Source organism: Larimichthys crocea, chromosome XV (assembly GCF_000972845.2).
Source record: "Larimichthys crocea isolate SSNF chromosome XV, L_crocea_2.0, whole genome shotgun sequence".
Classification (NCBI taxonomy): domain Eukaryota; kingdom Metazoa; phylum Chordata; class Actinopteri; family Sciaenidae; genus Larimichthys; species Larimichthys crocea.
The window spans coordinates 3,334,815-3,358,038 of record NC_040025.1 but is presented as its reverse complement, the minus strand read 5'-3'; the positions used below and the strand labels follow the sequence as shown (position 1 = coordinate 3,358,038).

The 23,224-nt window shown below is 40.5% G+C and overlaps 2 protein-coding genes across 7 annotated transcripts in view; one reads left to right on the top strand and one right to left on the bottom strand.

Annotated features, from left to right (window-relative positions):
* Positions 1 to 1,168: 1,168 nt before the first annotated feature.
* On the top strand, positions 1,169 to 4,922 carry LOC104929895 (twist-related protein 2). 2 transcript variants are annotated; one of them, XR_002042787.2, is made up of 2 exons: positions 1,169 to 3,413; positions 4,318 to 4,922. XR_002042787.2 is itself a non-coding variant. In XM_010744534.3 (2 exons), exon 1 carries the CDS (start codon positions 1,640 to 1,642, stop codon positions 2,276 to 2,278), a length of 639 nt encoding a protein of 212 aa, XP_010742836.1. In that variant the 5' UTR covers positions 1,169 to 1,639; the 3' UTR covers positions 2,279 to 2,295; positions 4,318 to 4,906. The 2 variants fall into 2 exon arrangements, 1 of the variants encoding a protein (XP_010742836.1); XM_010744534.3 differs by having other exon boundaries at positions 1,169 to 2,295; positions 4,318 to 4,906.
* Positions 4,923 to 6,131: 1,209 nt separating this feature from the next.
* Positions 6,132 to 23,224, bottom strand: part of hdac7a (histone deacetylase 7a) — a 55,780-nt gene continuing 38,687 nt past the window's right edge. For all 5 annotated transcript variants that reach the window (XM_019272558.2, XM_019272559.2, XM_019272561.2 and 2 more), the window contains 16 exons: positions 22,844 to 23,049; positions 21,858 to 22,061; positions 20,808 to 21,024; positions 19,802 to 19,935; positions 19,295 to 19,415; positions 18,768 to 18,817; positions 18,052 to 18,159; positions 16,729 to 16,784; positions 16,169 to 16,256; positions 15,911 to 16,030; positions 15,675 to 15,772; positions 10,653 to 10,771; positions 10,135 to 10,268; positions 9,882 to 9,963; positions 9,620 to 9,758; positions 6,132 to 9,497 (listed from right to left, as the gene is read on the bottom strand). In XM_019272558.2, the coding sequence (XP_019128103.2) occupies positions 9,458 to 9,497; positions 9,620 to 9,758; positions 9,882 to 9,963; positions 10,135 to 10,268; positions 10,653 to 10,771; positions 15,675 to 15,772; positions 15,911 to 16,030; positions 16,169 to 16,256; positions 16,729 to 16,784; positions 18,052 to 18,159; positions 18,768 to 18,817; positions 19,295 to 19,415; positions 19,802 to 19,935; positions 20,808 to 21,024; positions 21,858 to 22,061; positions 22,844 to 23,049 (1,916 nt within the window). In that variant the 3' untranslated portion in view covers positions 6,132 to 9,457. The remainder of the gene's footprint in view (positions 9,498 to 9,619; positions 9,759 to 9,881; positions 9,964 to 10,134; positions 10,269 to 10,652; positions 10,772 to 15,674; positions 15,773 to 15,910; positions 16,031 to 16,168; positions 16,257 to 16,728; positions 16,785 to 18,051; positions 18,160 to 18,767; positions 18,818 to 19,294; positions 19,416 to 19,801; positions 19,936 to 20,807; positions 21,025 to 21,857; positions 22,062 to 22,843; positions 23,050 to 23,224) is intronic.

The following is a 23,224-nucleotide window of genomic DNA, read 5'->3' as shown; positions in this document are numbered from 1 at the left end:
TGTTTTCATCAGCGGGAAGCACCTTGTCTCAGAAACACTAAACGCTAACAATAGACTCTTCTCTAGTGGGGGTGTGGCTATGGGCCATGCTGGAGGCTCACCCAGAAGTTTGAGAGAGCAAAGAGTTGATGTTGGAACTGGACCGAGGCTTTTTCTAGATGTAGCTCAGTGGTTAAAAAGCAACAAAGTGTCCCACGGGCCTCCCCCTGATCCACAGAACTTATTCTCTCCTTAATGCTGTGATTAGAGATTAGTGCTGCAGTGCTGATTGAATGCCAGTTCTTTCCTCCCTCCAGGTCTGAAACTACAGCCAAGTCACTGGCAGTAAAATAAAACACACTGTCTTTGTTGTTTCACAAACAAGAAGAACCCCACTGTTGATTCTCATTCTTTTAATATTTGTAAAAACAATTTCCAATTATTCATTCAAGAGGTTTTAGAACACCAAAAATGATTTTTGTTTTGGTTATTTGTCAAATTACCATGTCTGATTGAAGCCATAGTTTAAGTTATAGTAAAATGATATTCCATTATTCTTCCATATTTCTTTTTATTTAACTTTTTCTGAAGCATTATATACAGGATTTCTATTCATCTTCAATCTTTAATGATGGCAAACCTGCCACAATTGTAACAAGTCACCCAACAGAAAATGTACAATGACAGAATGATTACCTAAGTCTCTAACCATTACTCCATCTGCCTGGAATGTTATGTGTTAAAAAATCAGCACATTTCACTATTTATAAAGTAGACAGAGCTACCATGTGGCAGGAAACCGTAGATGAACTTTGTCCAACTTTCAAAGCAGAAACAAAAACATTTGTGGAGCTTCTTTTACAGGCCCCCCCCCCCTCTCTGAACTATATTGCAAGCAACCGATGATGGGGCTGAGTTGTGGAGGCAGAGAACCAGGCGGCGAGAGGGGGGGATGGTAGCGACTTGCTTTGGAGAAAATCTGGAACCTATAAACTTGGGCAACTTCTATGACAAGAAGCAAACGTCACAACGGTTCGATTTGGTTGGCTGTACGACACACCTTTGTCTCCGCCTCGTGCCTTTGATCGGACCAATGGCTTCAGATTCATTCTTCCTGTTGTTTTAAGCTCAGCTGTCCAAAAAAAGTCTTGCGGACCAATAAGTGAGTTAGATGGGTGGGCAGCTGGAAGTTTCATGGTTGCCTCCCTTTAAAAAGTCAGATTCAGGTTGCTGTTGTTTCACATGCAGCTACAGGAGCGGGACATGAGGACAGTCTGCTTTGCTGATGCAGTGTACACTCACATAGACTAGGAAGAGATCATTGGAAGGTTTCCACATATGTGGATGAAGAAGCACTGCGGCAATCAAAAACTGCGCTGATTACTCACCCATTTTGGCGTGGCATGATTGGATGTGACAAAGTGTGAAGCTGATAACTGTTGAAGAAGAAGAACAACACAGCGAAAGGCTGGAGAAACACAGCATAACAGAGGGAGTTCCTGAAGACGAACAGAAGAGTGGAAAACTGTTTTAAGAAGCAGAGGGGGAGTGGAGAGAGACATATTCAAGGAAACAGAGGAAACACTGGAAATATTCAGAAGACTGAAGGATAGAGAGTCACGTTAAGGAGAGAGAAGACAGAAGAAAAACGTGGCCAAGAATGAGAGAGGAGGAGCAGTCTAATGATGACCACCATGAGGGAGGGGTGCTTTCAAGAGAAGGACGGCCACCTTCTAATGCCTGTCCCGTCGTTGTAGCAACACCGGGGGTCACCGGGCATAAACGGCAGACAGGCTCACATACTGTGGATCAAATTACCACAGTTACTCCTACAACATCAGCAGATGATGGCAAGGTCAAGCCAGGGGACGAGATCCAGATCTACACCCCGGCAGGACCGAAAAGACTCAAGAGGAGTCCTCAACATCGGCCGCCTTCCTCAGGCCCATCCCTTTCTCCTGTCCCCGGTCCTAGTCCTGGAGATCTCTCAGCCCTTGAGGACCCACATGGCCAGCGGGTGATCGCCAACATCCGAGAGCGCCAACGGACACAATCTCTGAACGAAGCCTTCGCCTCATTGCGTAAAATAATCCCAACGCTCCCCTCTGACAAACTGAGCAAGATCCAGACCCTTAAGTTGGCGTCACGCTACATTGACTTTCTGTACCAGGTTCTGCAGAGCGATGACATGGACACTAAGCTCGCTGGATGTAACTACCTGGCTCACGAGAGACTGAGCTATGCCTTCTCTGTCTGGAGGATGGAGGGGGCCTGGTCAACCATGTCAGCTGGACACTAACCCAACCTAAAAGCAAGGTTTGTCTTTTGACTGTCGCCCTAAAATGTATGATGAATTCCACATGACAGGGAAATATTTTTACTTGACATGGAGGGCTGAGGACAGGTCACCAGTGGACTCTACACTATTTAACACCTCAACTTAGATCTTCTGTTTGCTGATGATGATGATGGAAAGACTATAGTTTTATGAGCATGTGGACGGAGCTGATTTTCTGTTGCTGTCATGCAACATTTCAGATGTTACTATGGACTCTTGTGATTCTATTGATTTGCTTGCTAAATGTAGATGTTACTGTTCATGTATGCCAATGATAGCATTCAAGAAATGTATCATGACAGAGACATTATGCTTAGTGTATGATTCCTAGACATTTGCACTCTGTCCATGTGGATCACAGTGCAGGACATTACTCAATATTCATTTAATTCAACAACCTGGTGGTGAAGGAGACCCTGCTCTAAATGTCTGACACATCGGCTTCTTATGTCCTGAAGCTTGACCTATGATTTTATCCTCATCATCCTTGGTTTTATCACCACAACTGCCATCAGTATCATGACCGTCATTACTACCATCATCATCATAGGTATGCACACTTTGAGCCACGTTTAAGCCTTGTTACATATTTTGATCTAGTTTTATTTAAAGAGCTAGACAACTAGAGAATGCAGAGGTGGGATTAGAAGAAAATCAGAACTGGAAAGACAAAAACTGATGTCTTAAGAGAGATTTGGACCTTTGACTTTTCCGTACCCTTTTTAATTCCTACTTTTCCAAAACTCAAGACATATTATGAATCCCTGACCACCTCTGAACCCAAGCAACGGTGGAAAAAGTAGCCGCGGGCAGCCGTCATCCTGACTTAAGTTTCTCCTCTCTATACCCAAACCAAGCCCCTTTGTTTCTTCTAGTGCCAAAAAAAAAAACTCTGCTCTTGGAATTCTTTCCTCTCATTCTGGCCCAAATTTGCTTGCGTTGCACGAAACCGTGATGCAGCTAGAGCGAGCTGACGAGGAGGCATAATGAAAACAAACGGTTTCTAAAAGCCATGAATCATGTGTGTCACCATCAAAGGGGAGGCTGATGTGGCTCCCTGCTGGGCTCCTATAAACCACTGGAAGTGATGGAGGAGGTGAGAGCTGATTTATACACACACACACACACACACACACACACACACACACACACAAGCATAGGTGTAGCTGTGCACACGCATCCATGCACAGTAAAGCCACCCCCACGTCTTGTTTGAAAAATAACCTGAGGGCCAACATTCATAATTAAGAAATTTTAGGCATGCAATAAAACAATTAAAAAAAACAGTTTTATATTATTATACCAAGCAAATGAACATCACCTAAAAGCTTTGATTTCATACAAACAATCAAACCTTCATTGCCAATATGCATGAAGCCCAGTAGTCTGTCATTAGAACGTCCCGGGGAGGTAGCTAATGTTTCCAGCTCCGATGAAGACTTATGATGTCTTTTACTGAGCCCCACAGTCAGCACACTGTGGTCTCAGAAGGCTAACCTTCCCTGACATGTTAGACGACACTTGACATTTAAAAAGAATCCAGTTTTGGGGCCAAAAGAAAAAAGCAGCCCCTGTGCATTCTGTATAGAAAATTAGAGTGTCTGGTCTTAAGAGTCGATGATTTTTGCGAGTGCATTAATTTCACAAAGCATTTGTTTAATTACTAGGACTGTGTGACAGGTAAATATTGGTATAAAACAGTGTTGATACATGGAAATAAGATCATTTGGGAACAGCAACAATACTGAATACCCCCTTTATTATCTCAGTTTTATTCTTAGTATACCGATGCTGGGATCCAGAATGTGACATTGTTTCTGTTATTTGATTAAATTAATTCAGGACATTAGTGTTATCTTCATCTGTGGAAGCTTGGAAATATGAAATTACATTATGTTGATGGTCAGTGCCAATGATGAATACATTTAAATGTGTCCAGCGTACAAAGTCTTAATGAATATCAGTCCACAGTAACATGTCTGCTTTTTTTGTCTTTCCAGCTGCTGAATAAAGTGACTGTGATCTTCCCTGCACACCTCTGCTCCAAACTACTATTTCTACCACTCTGATCACGTGGACTTTGATACAAATGGAATTTATTAGGTACCTCACTTTTGGAGAAAAGAACTTTCAGAAGACATTTTGATAAGGATGCAGAGTGACATGGGGAAAGAGGACTTTTCACTAAAACGACTAAACCAACAAAGAGCTGTCGTTTACCAAGGAGAACCTGACAATACAGGTCAGCATGGACCCGTGTCTGTGTTCATATTTTCTGTTTCATCTTATTTTACCTGCAGTTAAAGCTACACTTCCATCTCACACAGCGATTCATGTGTCTGTACACAGTTTACCGACAGACGCTTTGGTTTTGTAGGAGCATTTACTTGAAGTATATACAGTGTGGTCCTTTACAAAAGAAATGATTGACACTGATACAATATAACTGGCATCAATATCTGTCTTGTGATATAAAAATGACAAGTGGAGAGATCCCAGGACATTTACATGTAGCGATACATATAGCACATGTATCATTATTTGTCTGAAAAATAAAAACTGTCCTCAAACTATTCACGAGATTCTTGTTGGTTTGGGTAAAACTGGAGGATGAACGATGCAAAGATTTATACGGGCACCACACCCTCTTTGTCTCCTGTCTCTCTTGTTAAACTGTCTCTCGTTTTCCTTACTTCCTTCATCCCCCGCTTTTTTTTTTTTTTATGAGGTCTGTGTGCTTTTGCTTGGTCAGTCAGGAACAGTTAATTCCTCCAGAAAGAACACGTTAATGTTCAATTAAGGGCTCTGAGGATATTTATAGCCTGTTTTGGTTTATTTTTATGCCTGTAGGTTTACTGTTGCCTTTCCTAAAGCTTTAGCAACTTAAAGTTAAATCATTAAACTTTTCACGCCAGGTAAATTCAAACCGAACTACACAGTATACAGTATGACATAATGATATTGATCAGTTGTGGTATAAACCGTGGCTATATTTTGTGAAGTCAAAAAAATCTTGGAAGGGCAGGCACCTTTGTTGTTTTCACAACTAACTTTGCATACAGCATTCGCATATTTCTCTAAAATCCAGTCATTCTATCACACTTGAACTCAGTTTGATAATAATAATCATACTCAGTGTTGTAGTCAAGACACAAGACCAAGACAAAGCCAGGACCAGACAGTTCTTCTAGGTAAAGAGATTTCTGAAGCGTCACCTACACTTAGCTCATGCTTTCTTTCTAAGTGCCGATAAAACTTTGACGTGGTCCCAGCCGTCTCACTAAACGTCACATTTCAGGATTTATATATTTCTGTTGCGTTTTCTTTTCCATGCTGTTTTGTAGATGAACTATTTTTGTGGCTTTGGTAACCAAATTTTATTACAGAAGATTTATTTGACATATCCTCCGAGACAGCCACGGCCTCATGTCCTGTCTTCTGCAGTAGCTTTCTTGGAATGAATGTGAAGGGGAGCGCGTTTGAAGCAGAATGTTTCAATCAAACAATCACAGACTAAATTCAACAGACAGAATGTGCGGGTAATTTAGTGATATCCATGCAGTTGTGGTCTTGACCAGTCTTGAAATAAAATCCCAAATCCTCTTTGTCTGAGACAAGACTGAGTAAAAATGTGGTTGCTTCTGAGACGAGACCAACACTGATTCCAATCTTGTCTGTACTTGATCGGAGCACGACAGCACTGAACATAACTAATAATACTTCTTTCTTTATTCTTCTTTCGTTTACAGATAAGTTGTATGCAAACACTAGCTTTTATGTTATGATGTTTGACGAGACAAAAATTGGCTTATACTGGAAATATTTTTTTAATCAAGAGGAAAAGACAAAAATAACAGTACAAAATAGACAATCTTTCTATACATACACATGGTAGGAAATGTGAAGGAAAAATAACACATAGGTAAATAATAAAGAATAGCATGAAACAAAGATTTCAATGTCATGTTTATAGATACAGAGTTACTGTAAGTCCAGTTAGTTAAGAGTTACCAATACACATACTACTGAATGCATTAAGGCACGTGTGTGTCATGTGTATTTGGTCTTGGAGATTCTATTTACAGTGTCTTTCTTTAAGAAGAAGGTACAAATGACGTCAGTAATAAAGGGAATTAAGAGTTGAGGCAGTACTGGCCTCTACATAAAACAAAAGAAAACAGCCACTGGGAATATAATACAGGAGAGGTCATTTACAGTAACACACACAAACATACTGACACTTTCACATGTATGCACAAAACACATGGCAGAAGTCTACATATGTACTAGTACACATGCAGTCACCGACAACACTCACACACATATACACTCAGACAACATTTACTTCATAGACACCACATGCACCTGCTGGGCACACTGTAAGAGAGACACAGCATATTGTTTAAATGCCGTCACTTGCTGTTAAGAATACTATGAACAACACTAAATTAATGACACGCTTTTCAGTTGCACCCTTTACAGAACACCAATCCTCCACGCAACTTTTTTCTTAATAAAAAAAAATCCTGCTTGGATGGAGCTGTGGTGCATGAGCAGTGGGACTTCTGCGACTTCACTTTTGGTTTCCACCGTCCTCTTGTTTAATATAAAAAGTTCTAAGGCCTTCTGTAGGGCAGACGATGCCCAGGGTCTCACTAAAGCAAACTGAACATACAGTTTCCTACCTGAATGCTTAACTGATACAACTTCCTTCGGCCAGTCAGATTAATTTGCTGTGCAGGTTGGACTAACTTAATCTAGATTTTTGTTTGTTTTTTTACAAAAGCTGCATTTACACACATGCACCAAATCAAACCTCTGTCTGCAAACAAGAGCTGGAAATCAGGTTATGCTGCTTTAAATCTAACCATGCACGTAAAACTCAAAGGAAAGCTCTGAAGCAACATTTTGCAGACATATGTAAGGAGCTGCAAACTAGTCAAATATGAATTTTATTACTCTCGGTTTTAGTGTTGAGAAGTTTTTTTTAGAAGCTTTAACACACTAAAACAACAGAAGTTTGGAAAAAGAGCTGTACTTTATTTTTTGTATCTTTATTTTGGCCACAAATTTAGTCAATTTTTATTATCATGATTCGGCTATCTGCAGCTCTAACCTAAAAACATTAATATTGGCTACCAAAAGTCTAAACAGAAACCTAGTGTGCATGAAAAATGCACATCAACAAGCTTTATTTTGCTACACAACAACCCTAAAAACATGATCTTGTACTTTTACTTATGGAATGCAGAGCCCAAAATTGTTTAAATAAATGAGCAACACTACCTCTACTTCAAATATCAACTTAGATGACGGACAGATGTGTTTAGCATGGCATTGTCTAGGCTGATTGTAACATGACAAGAAGAGCTGCTACTAAGCACAACTGTAGAGAAAGAGAGAGAGAGAGAGAGAAGGGTCTCTCATATGGAAAAACACTCAAGTTCACAAAACGCAACACCTTAGTTTCCTTAATTAGACTGTGATAAGGCCTGGAAAACTTTAGATTTGTTTTTTAGTTTTTTTTACAGAATGAAGACAGCATTGAAACCAGGCCAGGTCACTGTTCTCATAGTCCAAACAAACAGTATACCAAAAGTCTGCATAATATGATGTTCACCCAAATCCACAGGTTCAAACGTTGTCTTTTAAAGTCTCTGTAAGAGCAGTATCCATACTGGTCCCTTGTGTTGCTTCCATACAGTCCCATTGCCAAGTGCAGGCTATTTTAAGGCAGTTTTCTTTGGGTGATGTCCATTAAGTGCATTAACATTATTGCTACTATAGAACAATACAATGGTCCTCAGTGGTGCCACGGTGGAATGAGTGCTCCTTTAGTCTCAAATATAAACAATAATATACAGTATTCAATACTAGTGGTACATCAATAGTTCATCACTGCTTTGTACATGTGTGTAGGTGTGTGTATGTGTATGTGTATGTGTATGTGTGTGCATCTAAGACACTGAACAGCAGTGAAAAATTATCCTGCTCTTAAGATCTTGCCTACTTTTCAGATTAACTTCAGAGGAAATACAACTCTACAGTATTTCGGCCAATGCGTGTCCTTAGAGTGAGTCAGAGACTTCATAAGACATCTCAGATCAAAAGTGGGAAAAGTATAGCAAACATAATTTCATCCAAATCTTCAAAAACTATTAAATAACCTACAGAGAGGAGTTGTTGTTTCTTTTCCCAGAGCTTTGGAATTTCTTATGGTTCACATTATGGAATGAACAGTGCAATAAAACAACAAGGACATTTGCCCCTTCTTTGTTTCTACAAAACCACAGTTGTCCATTTTGTGTCTTCATTTTCTCTCTTCCCCTCAAGTTCTTTGTTGTCTTTTTTAGTGGTTAACTGCATGTAATGACATCATTAAAACAGACAATCTCTGTGTCTTTTTTTTTCTCCACTCTTTCTTTGCGATGTAGCCACTTCTTCTTGTTGATTTTTTTTTTTTGCATCTTATCCATCAGGTGGACGCGTTTTATACTTTCACCTGATGTCATAGGTTCATTCTGCCATTTGTCAGCCATTTTGCATCCCGTTTGGTTTGCATTTGCTTCAGCTCTGATGTGGGAGGCAAAGTGGCAGAGAAGGAAGGGATTTATAATCCAAAATCTCCTCGTTCTGAAACCTGATGTTGGTCCTTAAGTTAAGGCAAAGTTAAGGCAACTAAACAGCCGCTGGTACATAGTGCTTCGAAAAGAACAGAGCTGGACTCTGCAACTGAATTCTGTCTGTTCTTCTAAGGTTTGTGGTCACAGAGCTGTGGGTCTGGACCTCTGGACATACACACACAAAAAAAAAATCCAATGTCAGTCAGGAGACATGAAAAGTCTATTAAAAATCATCTGGTATTGCTCTTTGGTGAGGTTTCCCAGTTGCAGGTAGTGCTGCTGGCTTCAGCTGCGTGGTAACCAGCATTGAGGTGCTCATACGGCAGGTCTGTAGAGGTTCAGCATTGTGTGTTGGTGGACGTGCGTGTGTGTGAATAAGGCAGATGGGTGGGGCTCAGTGGCATTAACAAAAAAAACACGTCCCCTTCATGGTCATGTGACAGCGCGGGAGATCTGAGGCTACAGGTGGGGCCCAAATCCTGAAGGTGAGTTCTGTGAGGTGATTGGTCGGATTTTTCTACATGGAGTCACTGTCGTCCATTGGCTCGTCAGGGAGGCTGGAGGACAGGGTAAAAAATCAGACGTAAGTGGAGAGCTGTGCGTGAAAGTGTGTATTTTTTGCCTTTGGTCTTGGTAGCATGACTGGGTGTGTTTGCATGTGTGTGTTTGTGTTCTGTACCTCTTGTTGGAAAGGACTCCCACAGAGAGTGAGGCCAACGCATTGACAGCATCCGTTTCCTCACAGTCTCTTCTCTGAGCAGACAGATAGGACAGACCCACTGATCCACTGTAAGGCTTCACACTCTGCCAATACTGGCCTGCAACACACACACAGGTTACTGTTATTGTAATCATGCAAACATTACACAGATGTATATCCTGTTCAGATTTCAGCAGACATGCAGAATAAATGAATGAATTAAAGTGCTGATGTTGCTCACTCTGTATCTGTATGACAGTCTGCAGAGAGCGGACTGCATTAGCGTTGGGCTTCTGGAGTAGGACTTCTTCTGCCAGTGGGTCCTACAGGACAAATAGGTATCCATAAATCAAATTACTTTTATTCAGACGTCTTTTCATTAGCAAAATACTTGGTTAACAAGTGACTGAACAGATACGGTAAAATGTTTTGAACTTCAGACCTGGAATAAAACAATACACAACAAATAAACTCCATTACCCAGCATGCCTTACCTGTATGCCCAGGAGTGCACTGACACAGGCTTCAGATGCGTCACAGATAGCAGTTAGGTCGTGACCTCCCTCAAGGGCCAAAACCAGACGACCTCCTGCTAGAGACATCAGCTGACGGGTCAGGAAGCTGAAACCTGTATTCAACAAACACAAACACACGGAAATGTTAACATGTCGGGTGAACAATAACAATAAAGCTGCAATCGTGACAAGTAAGTAAAAGAGTTTTACTATAATTTCTAATATTTTATTTATATATTTCATACTTTTACCTTGTGGGTCCTCCCACAGCAACATACCAACTGTTAATTACTATAATTATGGTTACATCAGTGATGTACAGTGGAAGGCACAACTCCTGCTCTTTGCTATTTGGAGCTGTAATAATCTATTAATAACTCGAAATACCCACAGGACCATAAAGTAAAGTTCTTACTGGCATCCTTTGCTAAAAACGAGACCTTGAGGTAAAGGCTGCAGGACAGACTGTGCAGTCTGCGGTGGAGGACTGTGCTTACATTTGGCGGAGACCTTGTACCCTCCTAGAGGAGCTGGATTTCCTTCAGCGGCATCAAACCCAGCCGAAACCAGAACAACATCCGGAGAGAACTCCTGGGCGATGGGCATCACCACAGACCTGTAGGGACGCAAGGGACACTTTAACTTCAAGGGATAGGGGAGAGATGTCTGTTATTGCAGTTCCTACTGGTTGCCAATAGAGGTTGATACAAGTCATATATAACACAATTAAAGAGGTAACAACAGCGTGTCATTTTATTTACTAATTCCAACAAGTCTGCTGTGTTTTGAGTGTCTGTTCCACTTCTGGTTTGTGTGATCTCCTGGCTACAACACGCACCCATTGTTTTATAATAACACATTTAAGAGATCGGAAACACTCTGCTGCATACACAAACTAAATCCAACAATTCAAATTACATGTGTGTTGTAGTTTCTTTTCTCCTGATATGTGCACATTTGAGCCTTAATTATATAGTTCAACTCAGAGAATAGAAGAGAGAGGAAACATTTAGTCACAGTAAGGGAGAGTTCCTGCACAAGTCTCAATGAACTTATGAAATCTGGACTTCTAAAAATCAACACTACACCAGCGATTCTACCCGTCCGCCTGACCCACCGTTTTAAAAGCTGGAAAAGTGCAAAAAAACCCGCAACACTCGCCAACTTCCAACAACTGTCAAAACACAACACTTACTACTGTGGCACTAATAAAATACTAACATTGCTGTATGCAACACTACTGAGATGTCATGGAGAAGAGTTTCTGTTTGACATTTAATATCTCATCAGGTGTTAAAACAGTAAAGCTGAATGATGAGTTGATGAGTTAAAAACACATTTGTGTTGAATAGGGGAGAAAATAACAAGAAGAAAGAGGCACACACTAAAAGACCCACATCTGGACCTGAGAGAAGCACACTGTCCAAATATATTGTAGATTTGCAACCAGTTGCAGCTGGCATCTCCGTTGATTCAAATGTTAATAAGTCACTAACGCATAGACTAACTTTAACTAAGTTTGAAGACCGTCAGTGAAATGTAGCCATTTACAAATCAAACTGGGCATTTCCAAACTGGGCACTGTCCCGGTGATGACACATATTTATGATCAAATTAAAAAAGGACAACAACAAAAAACAGTCATTAACATGACAAGTGAAACCAAGGATTCCCAGACTCAGCAGCTCAAACTGAGCTGACAAAGAACTATTGTTTCTCTGCACAGCCTCCAGTAAGACATGTCTGCTTGACAAAGTCATATTGTTTTGTCAGCTCTTAGAGCTGCTTCGTGTTGTGTGTGGACTTCAAACAGATGAAGAGTTCCTTAATGCTATTGTTGTTGGGAAGAGAGCAGTGTCCCAAGGCGGAGAGAGCCTTAACTTTGCGGCTCGATGATGTCGGCGGAGTTCAAAGCCGGAGTGTGTGAGTCTGTTTCCCATTAGAGGCTTGTCACTCTCCTCACGTCATTGACAACACAGAGAAAAGAGGAAAAACAGTCCATCTGGGATCCATTTACCTTCATTATTCTGCCTGGGGACTTTGGAGACCTCCCTCCCCTCATACACACACATACACACACACACATACATATTCCAGCATGCACGCACATATCCTAACACATACTGCTGTCATGACTGCATACAGATGGACAACATGAGCTCATAGACAAAAATGAGGACACGCAGAGATAAAACACACAAAACACATTCCAGCATCAGCGTATACACGCAAATACACAACACAAAGTCAACAGACACACAGGTGAATATTCACACGCATGCAGACACAAACACATGAATAAATGATCTGTGTCATCCTGCTGGTGGTTAGTTTTGATTCATTACATTATTTCAGTCCATAAAACAAAACGTTATCATAATAACGTGGATATGCAGCAGAGCATGCACACTCTCTTCACTCATCCCCACACATAACCGCAAAAACCCAACCCCACCTCCCCTGTAGACCCATTAAAGCAGCCGCGCTCCCCCCAGAGAGCGTAACTACAGACAAACTAATGGAAAGATGGAGGGAGGGCAGAGGAGAGGAGGGGGACGCTTATTAAAGATCAATCAGGAAAGGAGAGGAAGAGGGAGATCGCGTGTGTGTATAGGGAGGGGTGACGGAAAACAGGGGGGGTGAAGGATAAGGTGCAAATGCAACAAAAGCTCCCCTCTGAAGTTAAAACACTCACAAAATGTAACCCATAAAATGTATTCCATTAAATGGCTTCTACACTTCATTTAATTTTTTTTTTCCCCCCAACAGACGGTGCTGCATTTGCAAACTTTATTAATGACTGGATTCATGGTGCGGATGGGGGGGGGGGGGACTCCACGAAAGGAAAAATGCTCTTTCTGAGTTGTTATGGCAAATCGCCTCCTCATTAGGGCCTAAGATTAGTGGACCTACAGGCTAATTATTAGTAATTCCTGAAATTTTACTGTTAAGTTATTACCATCTATTCTCAGTAAATGCGCTGCAGTTATTTACTCTTAACAGGAAAATAACTGACAGCTCAGCTCTGAACAACAACATTCAACTTGACTTTTTTTCCCGGTTTTCTTAGAGCTTGGTCTGGGTTGACAGGCGTTGATGTTTTGGGTCTGTGAAGCTCATTGGGATATCATGTGTTGTTTGACCTCTCTCTACCCACATTTCCTGTCATATCTTACTCCATACTACATAATAATTGCAAAAAGTGACTTAGAAATACTGGTTAAGGATTTATCTCTAGTTCTTTCTCTCCCTCTCTCTCTCTCTCTGTACAGTATAACAGACGTATAAAAGTTTTTGCTTTTCTATTTTTACTGCATTGGTAGAAATGTGAGTTTCCATAAAAATATAAAATTAAATATAAAGTTCAAGTTTCACCTGGTATCTGTGATCCCAACTCACATCACATCTTCAAAATGGCATTCTTTCTTTCCAATAACTGAGCAGACAATGATCAGAAAAGTTTTGATGTGGTAAACTCTCACCATCTGGGGCTCCAGGCAGATTGAAACAAACAGAGAATTACTTAGAACATCTATTAGGTCCAGATCTGAATACTGGGCCATACGATTGGCATTATATAATAAAAATGATGCTTTGAATCCATTTTGTCGTTCCCATTGAACTTGAGCAGGCCCATCCCTCTGAATTTGCACTGGATCTGATGACTTTAGAGACTGCTTCAACTCAATTTTCTGATTAAATACATTTCAAAACATTTTCTGTTTTCTGTTTTAAATATTTTTCCGTATTTTATCATGATTTCAAGCTCTGGAGCCTCACTCTTTGAGTGCTCTACATGGAGAAGACGCAAACTCCACAATGTCCAAGACTTTAGGGAGGTCTCTCACCATGAAAACAAACCGCTGAAGCCAGCATTACCTCGTCCACTGCGCTCACAACTTCGTCTGTCCAGTTCTGATGTTAAGGAACAAACAGGGAGGGACGCATTTGAATCTAAATTATGAGCAGATGGATCTGTGAACATCAAATGTTACACAATTCAAAGATACTGGCTACAACTGGATGTCAGACTAAATCCAGTATCTGGTCCTAAAACTGTTTTTCTCCCATCCGATAAGCACACTTACCAATATATCGTACATATATCGAACCTTTTGGGCTTTTTCAGATGAATATTTCGCTCTTTCTTTTGTCTTTTGTCTTCTATTTACTAAACCCTACATAGATGTAATTTAATCTAACCGCTCATGCTCTGCTTGCAAGTAAGTTTTCAGTGTTTGAAAAATTGGACATGTCACTCCAATGAAGGTGAACTGTTCCCCCTCAGAAACACTGGGCGCACAACCCCCCTGCTTTGCATTATTCTAGGAAAATCTGTCTTTCTCTTGCTGTGCTTCACAGAAAGGTCAGAGGTCAGGGTCATGCTACAGAGGCGGTCCTGGAGCTGGCAGGGAATCAGTCTTTTGCTCAAAAACACTCAGACAGCAGGATAGCCTCCTTTAGCATCAGACTCTCTGCCTTTTGATATGTAAAACCTGTGTGTGAGTGCATGTTGGAGTACCATATATAAACATATGCATGAATCCCCCCACCCACCTCCCCTCATGTCTGCGACTGTAGCGCTGTGCCCCTTTTCCAGTAACCATGCGGTCGCCACAGTTTCCTTAGGGTTAGATGCGCCACACAACCGAAAAGCCCACACTACTGAAACTTTATTGGTGCCAAACACCCACCGATCACAATTATCCAGCCCACAAGCAGGAAGTAACGTCTGTCAAACACAAGACCTGGAGACCATTTACTGTAAAGCATCTGAAGTTATTTGACACAGGGCGTGCCAGACACATGCTCTCCAAATGACGAGGATTATTAATTACGCAAGATATACGTCAGAGGCCATGTAAAGATGATCAGAGGCTCAGCCTTAGTGTGTTTGTTGTGGCTCAGTGTAAAGGAAATGAGAGAGATTGTTTAATTACAGCTCCACTGAATATACTTTATCCTCATCAATAAAAACGGGAAAACAGGGAGTGGCAAAACTATTGGGACAGTGAACTAACTCTCTTGTCTGTTGCCTAATCAACTAGACTTCACATCCAAGACACAAATTAAAGACACATATAGTGTCTGCTTCCAATATGTACTGGGATAATTTTTAGAGCATGCTGAAAAAAAAAAAAAAATCTATTTTTGCTCACTTTCTCTATACTTTGAATATTCTGTGCTCCATCCTTAATGAAAACGAGCTGCAGCAACATAAGAAAATCTGCAGGTTACCAAAAAAAAAAAAAAAGAGAAAAGAACAAAACATTTTTTGTTGTGTGTCAGGCACAACCCAGAGGATATCTGTGTTTCCATTAAGGTCCCCCACCAACCTCACTCAAACTTAGATTCAGACTTCTTTGTATGTCCAATTGTCTGTACAAACTCTCTAAAATTCAGTCAAACAAAAGATTTGACAAATTAAAGAGAAGATTATTGAAGCTGTTCTGTTGGCTAGAACAAGTCAGACACTATCTTATTTTGCAATGTTTAAACAGAGCAGTGATTGGTTCTACCTGAATGCAGCGAGGTACTCCGCATCTCCCATGGGTGGGTCCAGTCCTCCTGTCCATGCCACATTCACATTGAAGCCTTCGCCTGCTCCCGAACCGACCTAAACAAAAATACATGGTTTACATTTCATTCATGTGTCAACACCATTCAGTTAAGGACGTGCAGTGTATTTGTCACATGCCAAGCTCTGATATCATGTTTCCACATTGGGTTTCAATTTGACAGGGACGTCACCCACCTCAGCTGGTGACCCACTGCCAGGGAAGAAGTTTCCGTCGTCATAGCGGTGCAGCGAGATGTAGAGAACGCTGGGGTCGCTGTAGAACACTTCCTGGGTGCCGTTGCCATGGTGAACATCCTAGCAACAGTATGAAGTAAGACATATTAGTATTATACGCAACATTACCACTGGAGATAAATTCACAGGGGGTATTCATCAACATAACCAACAATAGTGAAAACACCAGATGAAGCCAGAGTCAACGAGCCATCTTACCCAGTCAACAATGAGGATCTTGCTGACGCTGAGCTTGTGTTGGAGCTGCTTGGCGGCTATGGCCACAGAATTGAAGTAACAGAATCCCCTGTTTGACACAGATAGAGATGATGAAACCAGAGTTAAAAGACAGATCTGAAGGCAGTAAAAATACTGGATGTCTCTTCTTTTTTTGCTTGAGTTTAGAGTGAGTCATGTACAGTCATGGAAATAGTGGGAGTTTTGGCTGTGCCTAGTGTCTGTCGGGTATTCATGTCTGTGCTCTTAATGAGACCATCATCCACTACTGTACATGTCACAAAATGTAAAATGGTCAACAGAGCAGAAGCTGTACAGGACAGCGCTCAGGATAAATGAGAGAAGGATGAGTAATCCAAGCATCAGTAAAAAGAAAAATGAATAAATACAAAAAGTATTAATCTTCCTTATTCTGTCCCTTTGTCTTCACAGTTTCACTTCATAAATATCTTCCACAGAGGAGCTGCTGACAGTGCAGCAAGAACAGGAAAACTCAGTGTGGTTAGACTGTGCTACACCCACACACACACACACATACTTACATTGGATTGGAGGGGTCTGCGTGATGCCCTGGTGGTCTGACCACAGCAAAGCCGTTCTGTACAGAAAAGATGATGCTATTAATTTAGTGACAGGAATTAACTGACTAAATTAACTAAATTTATAGAGTGTATAAATCTGTTGACTTAATACAGTATAAATCTTCAAGCCACTTCTTTGTTCACAGTATGAAAGCTTCAAACTATCATATAAATTTAAAATGTGGATTAAAGAATGTTTCCGTTCAATTTAAAAAGGCAGTGAAGTGAATTAGTCCTTTCTTTGTAATGTAAAGACAATGGAGGCCATTCAAGACGCTCATTATATTGTTTTGTAAATTAGTATGTATAGTATATATATATGTATACATTCCCTATGATATGTAGAGCTCAAAAATAGTGCAGTGGTTTGCGCTGTGGTTGCACTGTAGTGCCATGGTGGTGTATAATCGCTGCTCAGTACATACAGAGCAGTGTGGTGGTGTTTACTGTTTTTCATTCTCCGCCTGCCTGCCTTGTTTTACACAATCTTCTTTTGTTTGTTTGTTTGTTTTGTCTTGTGCTAAAACTGGCTGCTAACTATAAATCTTTTATATATACATACATATACACACATATATATATACACAAGCATTTAGAATAAAAAAACAAGAACTTCATGTCTATGCCACACTTTCAATCAAAAGGAAGACAATTTGAGCATGATGTGACAGGGAACCTATTTTCTGAAACCCATTCATCTTTGAAGTGGGTTAGTAGCTCCTTAAGGCAGGGTGAGGCATGATTCTTTGCCGAATGCAAGTTGATGTGTTTCTCTGGCCCTTGCAGTTAAAACTCAGAAACAAAACGCCGACAGTTGATAGAAACTTAACAGGAAGTGTTGAGTTCCCAAAGTTGGTTTTGGCTCATGACCCAGTTCCTGAAAATCAGTGACTCTGTGAGCATGGGTATAATGATAACTGTTATTTTTATGTCTCAGCCCAAGAAAACAAACAAACATTGCTTTTCCCACCATCTGACATGTTAAACCTACATTTAGTCAACGCAGGGTTGGTGTAGGTGGGGTCCCTACTTATGTTTGTTACTTCATAATGGTAATAAATAACTACAATACAATTATATCATAGCTGTGTACATTTTTATTGCATTGTGGTACGCTTCTTTGTGTATAATTGTTGGAAGTTTCTACATCACTCCAATGCCTTGTATAGACAATGCTCAAAACAAGGTGAGCAGTTCAAACAAGACAGAGAACACAACAAAATGTATCCACAGACAATCCAACTAGGATGTCTAATCTCGAGGTGCTTGGGTTTAGTTTCTCACCTTTAGTTCTCCTTTGGCCACTCTGAAGGCTAGTTCCACAACGCTGCCTGCTGCCATACGTGATGCTGTAGAGGTGTGCGACTCATTCCAGGTGGTGTCATTATCAACCTACAGAAAAATGATGGAAGGCTATTGAATGACAGAACAACAAAATATGAAATGGTGTGGAAATATTTAAAATATTTGTTGCATGAAGCCTGGCTGTGTCTGAAATCTCTCTGGGACAATAAAAAGGAAACTGAAGACCTTCACTAGGGCATGGATGAGCGAACGTTCAGCTGAGTAAAAATGTCAGTTTTACTCTCAGATTTCCAGGACAGATCCATATTGCTGGTAATTTTCCTTTCCATTCTGTTTTTTCTTCCCTGTGTTTGTTCACAAACTGGCATTACTGTCCATCTGGCTCGGACAATGAAATTCGAGGCATTTCTTTTATCCCTGGTCATGGACATGTTGTTCTCATTAGTCTGACTTGTCATGGTCCGACACGGACTGTCAGGCAAACGTTCGCGTTGGGCCAGGCCAACTTTCTTTTCCTCTTTAATATCCTGTCTTTCTTGTAATTTTCTCTCGCTTGACTTTGTTGGTTTTCTTTTAAACAATATCGTCTTTCATCTGTGTAATGATTGGGTTGTATTGTATCGCTTTCATTAAAAGCTTTAGAAAATTACAGAATGATCAGTTGTGTGTGTCTGTGTGTGTGTGTAGTCTCTTACCCCTACACCCCCACACGGTAACATCACAAACATCCTTTGAGAGAGGATTCCTGAGGAAACAGAAACATATAAATGACCATATATTTATACATTATTTCAGTAACATTTCAATATCCTATTCTTCTCAATCAAAGTAGTTCACACTAAGCGGCTAAGGAACATTAAAGCCATATTCTGTATTCTGACCTGACAAAATCCAGTAAATTAAGGGTATTCATGACATGAGAAAACAATGCGTTGCACCACCATCACATGTTTGTAATTTCTTTATAACTTAATTAACATAGTTCAAAGATAGAAATATAAACACAATTTATTGTAATTGTAAAACAAAACGTTACGATAGAGCTCTAGCTCTGTTATTGAAGAAGTGGACATCTGGAACACTGTTTAGTTTTGATGTTCCGGATCATTCTTACTCTACAAAGAAAGTTTTTCATGTTCACTATTAAGTCACTTGAAACTGGTTTGGATCAGAATTAAGAATATACAAATTTATAAATCTATCAGTCTGAAGCGTAGCATACCGGCCAGTTTGCGGTTATCCAGTTTGAGTCTGTTGAGTGGGTTGGTGCCGTACAGCAACACATGGCGCTCTGTGTGGACTGACTGCAGCTCCTCCAGAGTGGCTTTACGGCCTCGAATACTCTGTATGAACACAACATTTTCATTTGACTTTCTCATCTCTGATACCTTGATGCTGTAGAAAGAGATGATCCGTTTGGTATCGCAAAGGACCAAGAATATGACACAGAAAGTGTTAGACAGATAGACAGCCAGATTCTGCCCTAACTGAATCTCGTGTACCTGGAAACTCAATATTTCTATTTTCAGAAAGAAAAAGAAAATCAGGTTTTTGTGGGTTGGATCAGGATGAAATGTAATTCAAATAGCATGTTTTAAAATTCAACTCAGTATGACCATATAAGACCAATAAGAAGATAATGGCAGTGTCTAGGCAAGTTAGCACGTCCTCAACTTTACTGATACCAGACTAGTCTAATCAGTGTGTGTGTGGGTCTATTGTGTCATACCTCACACTGTCCCCTCAGGCCTCTCTCTTGTAGTCGGGACCAGATGCTCTGTATTCTCCCAGCATGCTCTGGGTGACTGCTGTTGTCTCCACATGTACACTGGTGCTTCAGCATCTGAGAATCATATACCAGGCCTACACACACATACAAAAAACAAACAACAAAGGAAAAAACAGAATTAATCTCAACATTTTGCACATACATTATATCATATACTCACACTAGAAGCCAAAAAGGTACTGTTAACACTGCCACTCATTTCTTATATAATTTCACATAGTTGTGACATCTGGCAAAAGCTTCACTTCCTTTTGACAGGTTTTATTGCCGCTTTCATCTATATGGGAATAATGATATTAAAAAAATGAAATATTGATATTGTGTTAACAATACACATATGCTAATATGGTAATATTACAATAATCCGCCTCTTATGAATTCCATTTCTTTCACATTAGACAAAACACACACTAAAAGTTAAAAATGAATCTGACTGATATCATTATTTTGTTTTTCTGCTTCTGTTTTTTTTTTTTGAATCTTTTGAGAAGATTGTAATATCGTTATCCTAAATACAAACTAAATTCTTTTTCAACAGTAATTGAATAGTAAAAATGTGATATTGCAAAAGTTAGTTTTCCCATTAGACATGGGGCACAAGTCAGCCAGTGTTTGCACTTGTAAGGTTTGAACACTCAGAGACACAAGAACAAGTTTGAACATGGTTTGGAGAGTTCTTTAATTCTTTCTGATTGAGTCAAAAAAGGCCTTGTAACCAGCTGCCCAATCAGTTGTTCCTTCAAAACATTTCAAACTTTACTGTTTCTAAACTACAGTGTACAAGTTTTTTTTTATTTATTATATTTTTCTAATTTATTATTACTTACTGGGGCACTCTATGCCTGATATTGCAGTTCTGGTTGGTCGTGTGTTAACCTCTAAGTCATGAGGACACCCTGTTTTTGAAACATCCTGGAGAAATGGTATATAAGCATGTCTGACTCACCAGTAGTAAAGCGTGGTTTGCTGCTGGTATCCAGACTCAGGGGTTTCTCAGGCAGAGTGAGAGAGGTGGAGGCTGGGGAAGACTGTGTTCGTGACAGGGGTCGATGGACCCCCAGCCCACTACCAACCCCACCGGTGCCGCGTAACATGGGTACTGCCAGGGTCTCCATCTGTCGATGCAGCTGCTGTAGCTGTTTCTGCTGTTCCCACAGTAACGACTACAGAAAGAGTGGAGGTGGTCAAGATAAAACACAGTCAAGTGATAGATGTAATTCAAAGTAAATATCATAAAACATGAAAGACAAAGTTAGCAGAAGAAAGTGTAGAAAGCACAGGGTCTTTTTCAAACAATGGAGAATGTCTGTTCTTATAACACTCCATTGCTACGCATATGGTATACAGATGTACATCCCTCTAAAAGTTTGTTTGATTTGTATTCTGTGCTGATATTAAGTGCAGGAAGTCACAGAACTTCCTCCAGCTTAATGTCAATAAAATCAGAGATTGTTTTATTTGGCCTCTCTGATCTGACGTGTAGCATCAATGGAGTGTGGGTCTGTCAATATTCAATATAATGCTCTGAATCTGGAAGTAATATTGGTCTCTGATCTATTCCGTAAAAATCAAGTTACTAAAACCATTTAATACCATCTCCTGCAGCTAACACTGAAAATATCATTTTCAATATCGTTTCTTCAATATTGAATTATTTCCTTTGTGGTAAAGCCTTCTTTTTGTCATACCTCCTAACAAAGCCTGACCTCTGACTGAGTGCTTTGTCTGATCAGCGGCTGACAAAGAGTAGTAGCTCAGCTTACAGTACATGCACTCTGACATCATATGCTGAAATAACCACTTTGATCTAATGAGTGGTTGTCAAACCACAAAACCATCTAAGGGCAAATAGAATCAAGCACAAGTGTTAGGACGCCATCTACAGGACTGTTGGGTGAGAAACAGTGAGTGGTTTTATTCTATCTAGTTACCTGCTTTCTGTATGTTTGTGTGTATGTGTGTATCTAATGAGGGAAATCATGTTATGTTTTCCAACCTGGTTGAGTATGAGTGCATGTTGCAGGTTTATTTGCTCTTCCTGGCTCTTGGATGCTGTTGGCTCCGCCTCCCTCAGTGACTCTGCCCTCACTCTGCTCTGATAGGTTGGCTCTGTGGGTGACGTCCCACCACCGTCCTCTGAGTCCATATCCTCAGAGGGGATCTGATGCAGTCTGGGCTTCTCGCTCGGTTTAGACATCAGCTGCACGTGCACATACACACACATAATAACATGAGTTAAAAAAATCATGAGCACATACAGAAATGATGCTGTTCACAGTCCCCCTATACTTCTTTTACTGTAAAATGTCTGTCTCATTTAACACATCACAAACCTCATCTAACCATGCTGAAGTGGATTCAACAAGAGAGAGGAATAGGAGTGTAAATATGGGGAGCTGATGACTCCAACTTCAACCAGAACACTACTCATCAGTTTGCCTGTTTGTTTTTTTCACATTATCCACTGCCTTCACAATCCTCAGCAACAGACCACAGGCTGTCAGAACAGGCACCTCAACACCAACACCAGGACCCCTCAGATCATTGTCAGCTCTACACAAATGCCCAAACTAGTCCATTACTCTGTTGCATAACACTCCATTTCTCACTTCAAATAATGGTGTAGTGACAACTACCTCCAGCTGAACATGGACAAAACAAAAGAATTTGCACATCAAACACACCCCACACTGGACTGTTCCCTGGCTACACCCATGGCAACGAAAAACAGACATCTTGGACTCATTACAGACAAACTGAGATTTGATCAAGACATCACAAGTTCAACGTGAAATGTTAATGCTTTTGCTATCCATGAACTATCCTAACAAAGACGTCATAGGCAAACTTAAAGCACTGTCTGTACTGTTGCCCCTGCTGCTTCACCATGTTAGCCCAAACTTACCAGCACCACACATACCGCCTTCTATCTATTTCTTCTTTTATGAATACAGATGAATGAGTGACTTCACTACTCCGTACCTTGCCCAGGTGAGTTTGCTGTTTGAGCCTCTCCAGTAGTTGTGTGTTGTGCTGTTGTTGGAGAAGATGTGTGTGAAGGGTCCGCGGGCTCTGGGGGAGGGGCTCTGAGCGTGTTCTGCTCAGGGGCTTGTGGGGCTGGGCACCTACAGGAGAAAGGTGGTCTAACTGAGGTGCGAACTGTAGTGGGACGGTGTCTAGACCTGGAACTGACCAGAGATAAAGAACAGTTAATTAGTTTTATGTCTGCACAAGCACAAACTTATTCAAACACAATCTCTCAAACGCACATTAGCTAATATAATGTCAACCTTGCTCCTGATACCATACAATATTATTTAGTTCCAATTATATACCACATGTAAGATGTTTTTATATGTTGCT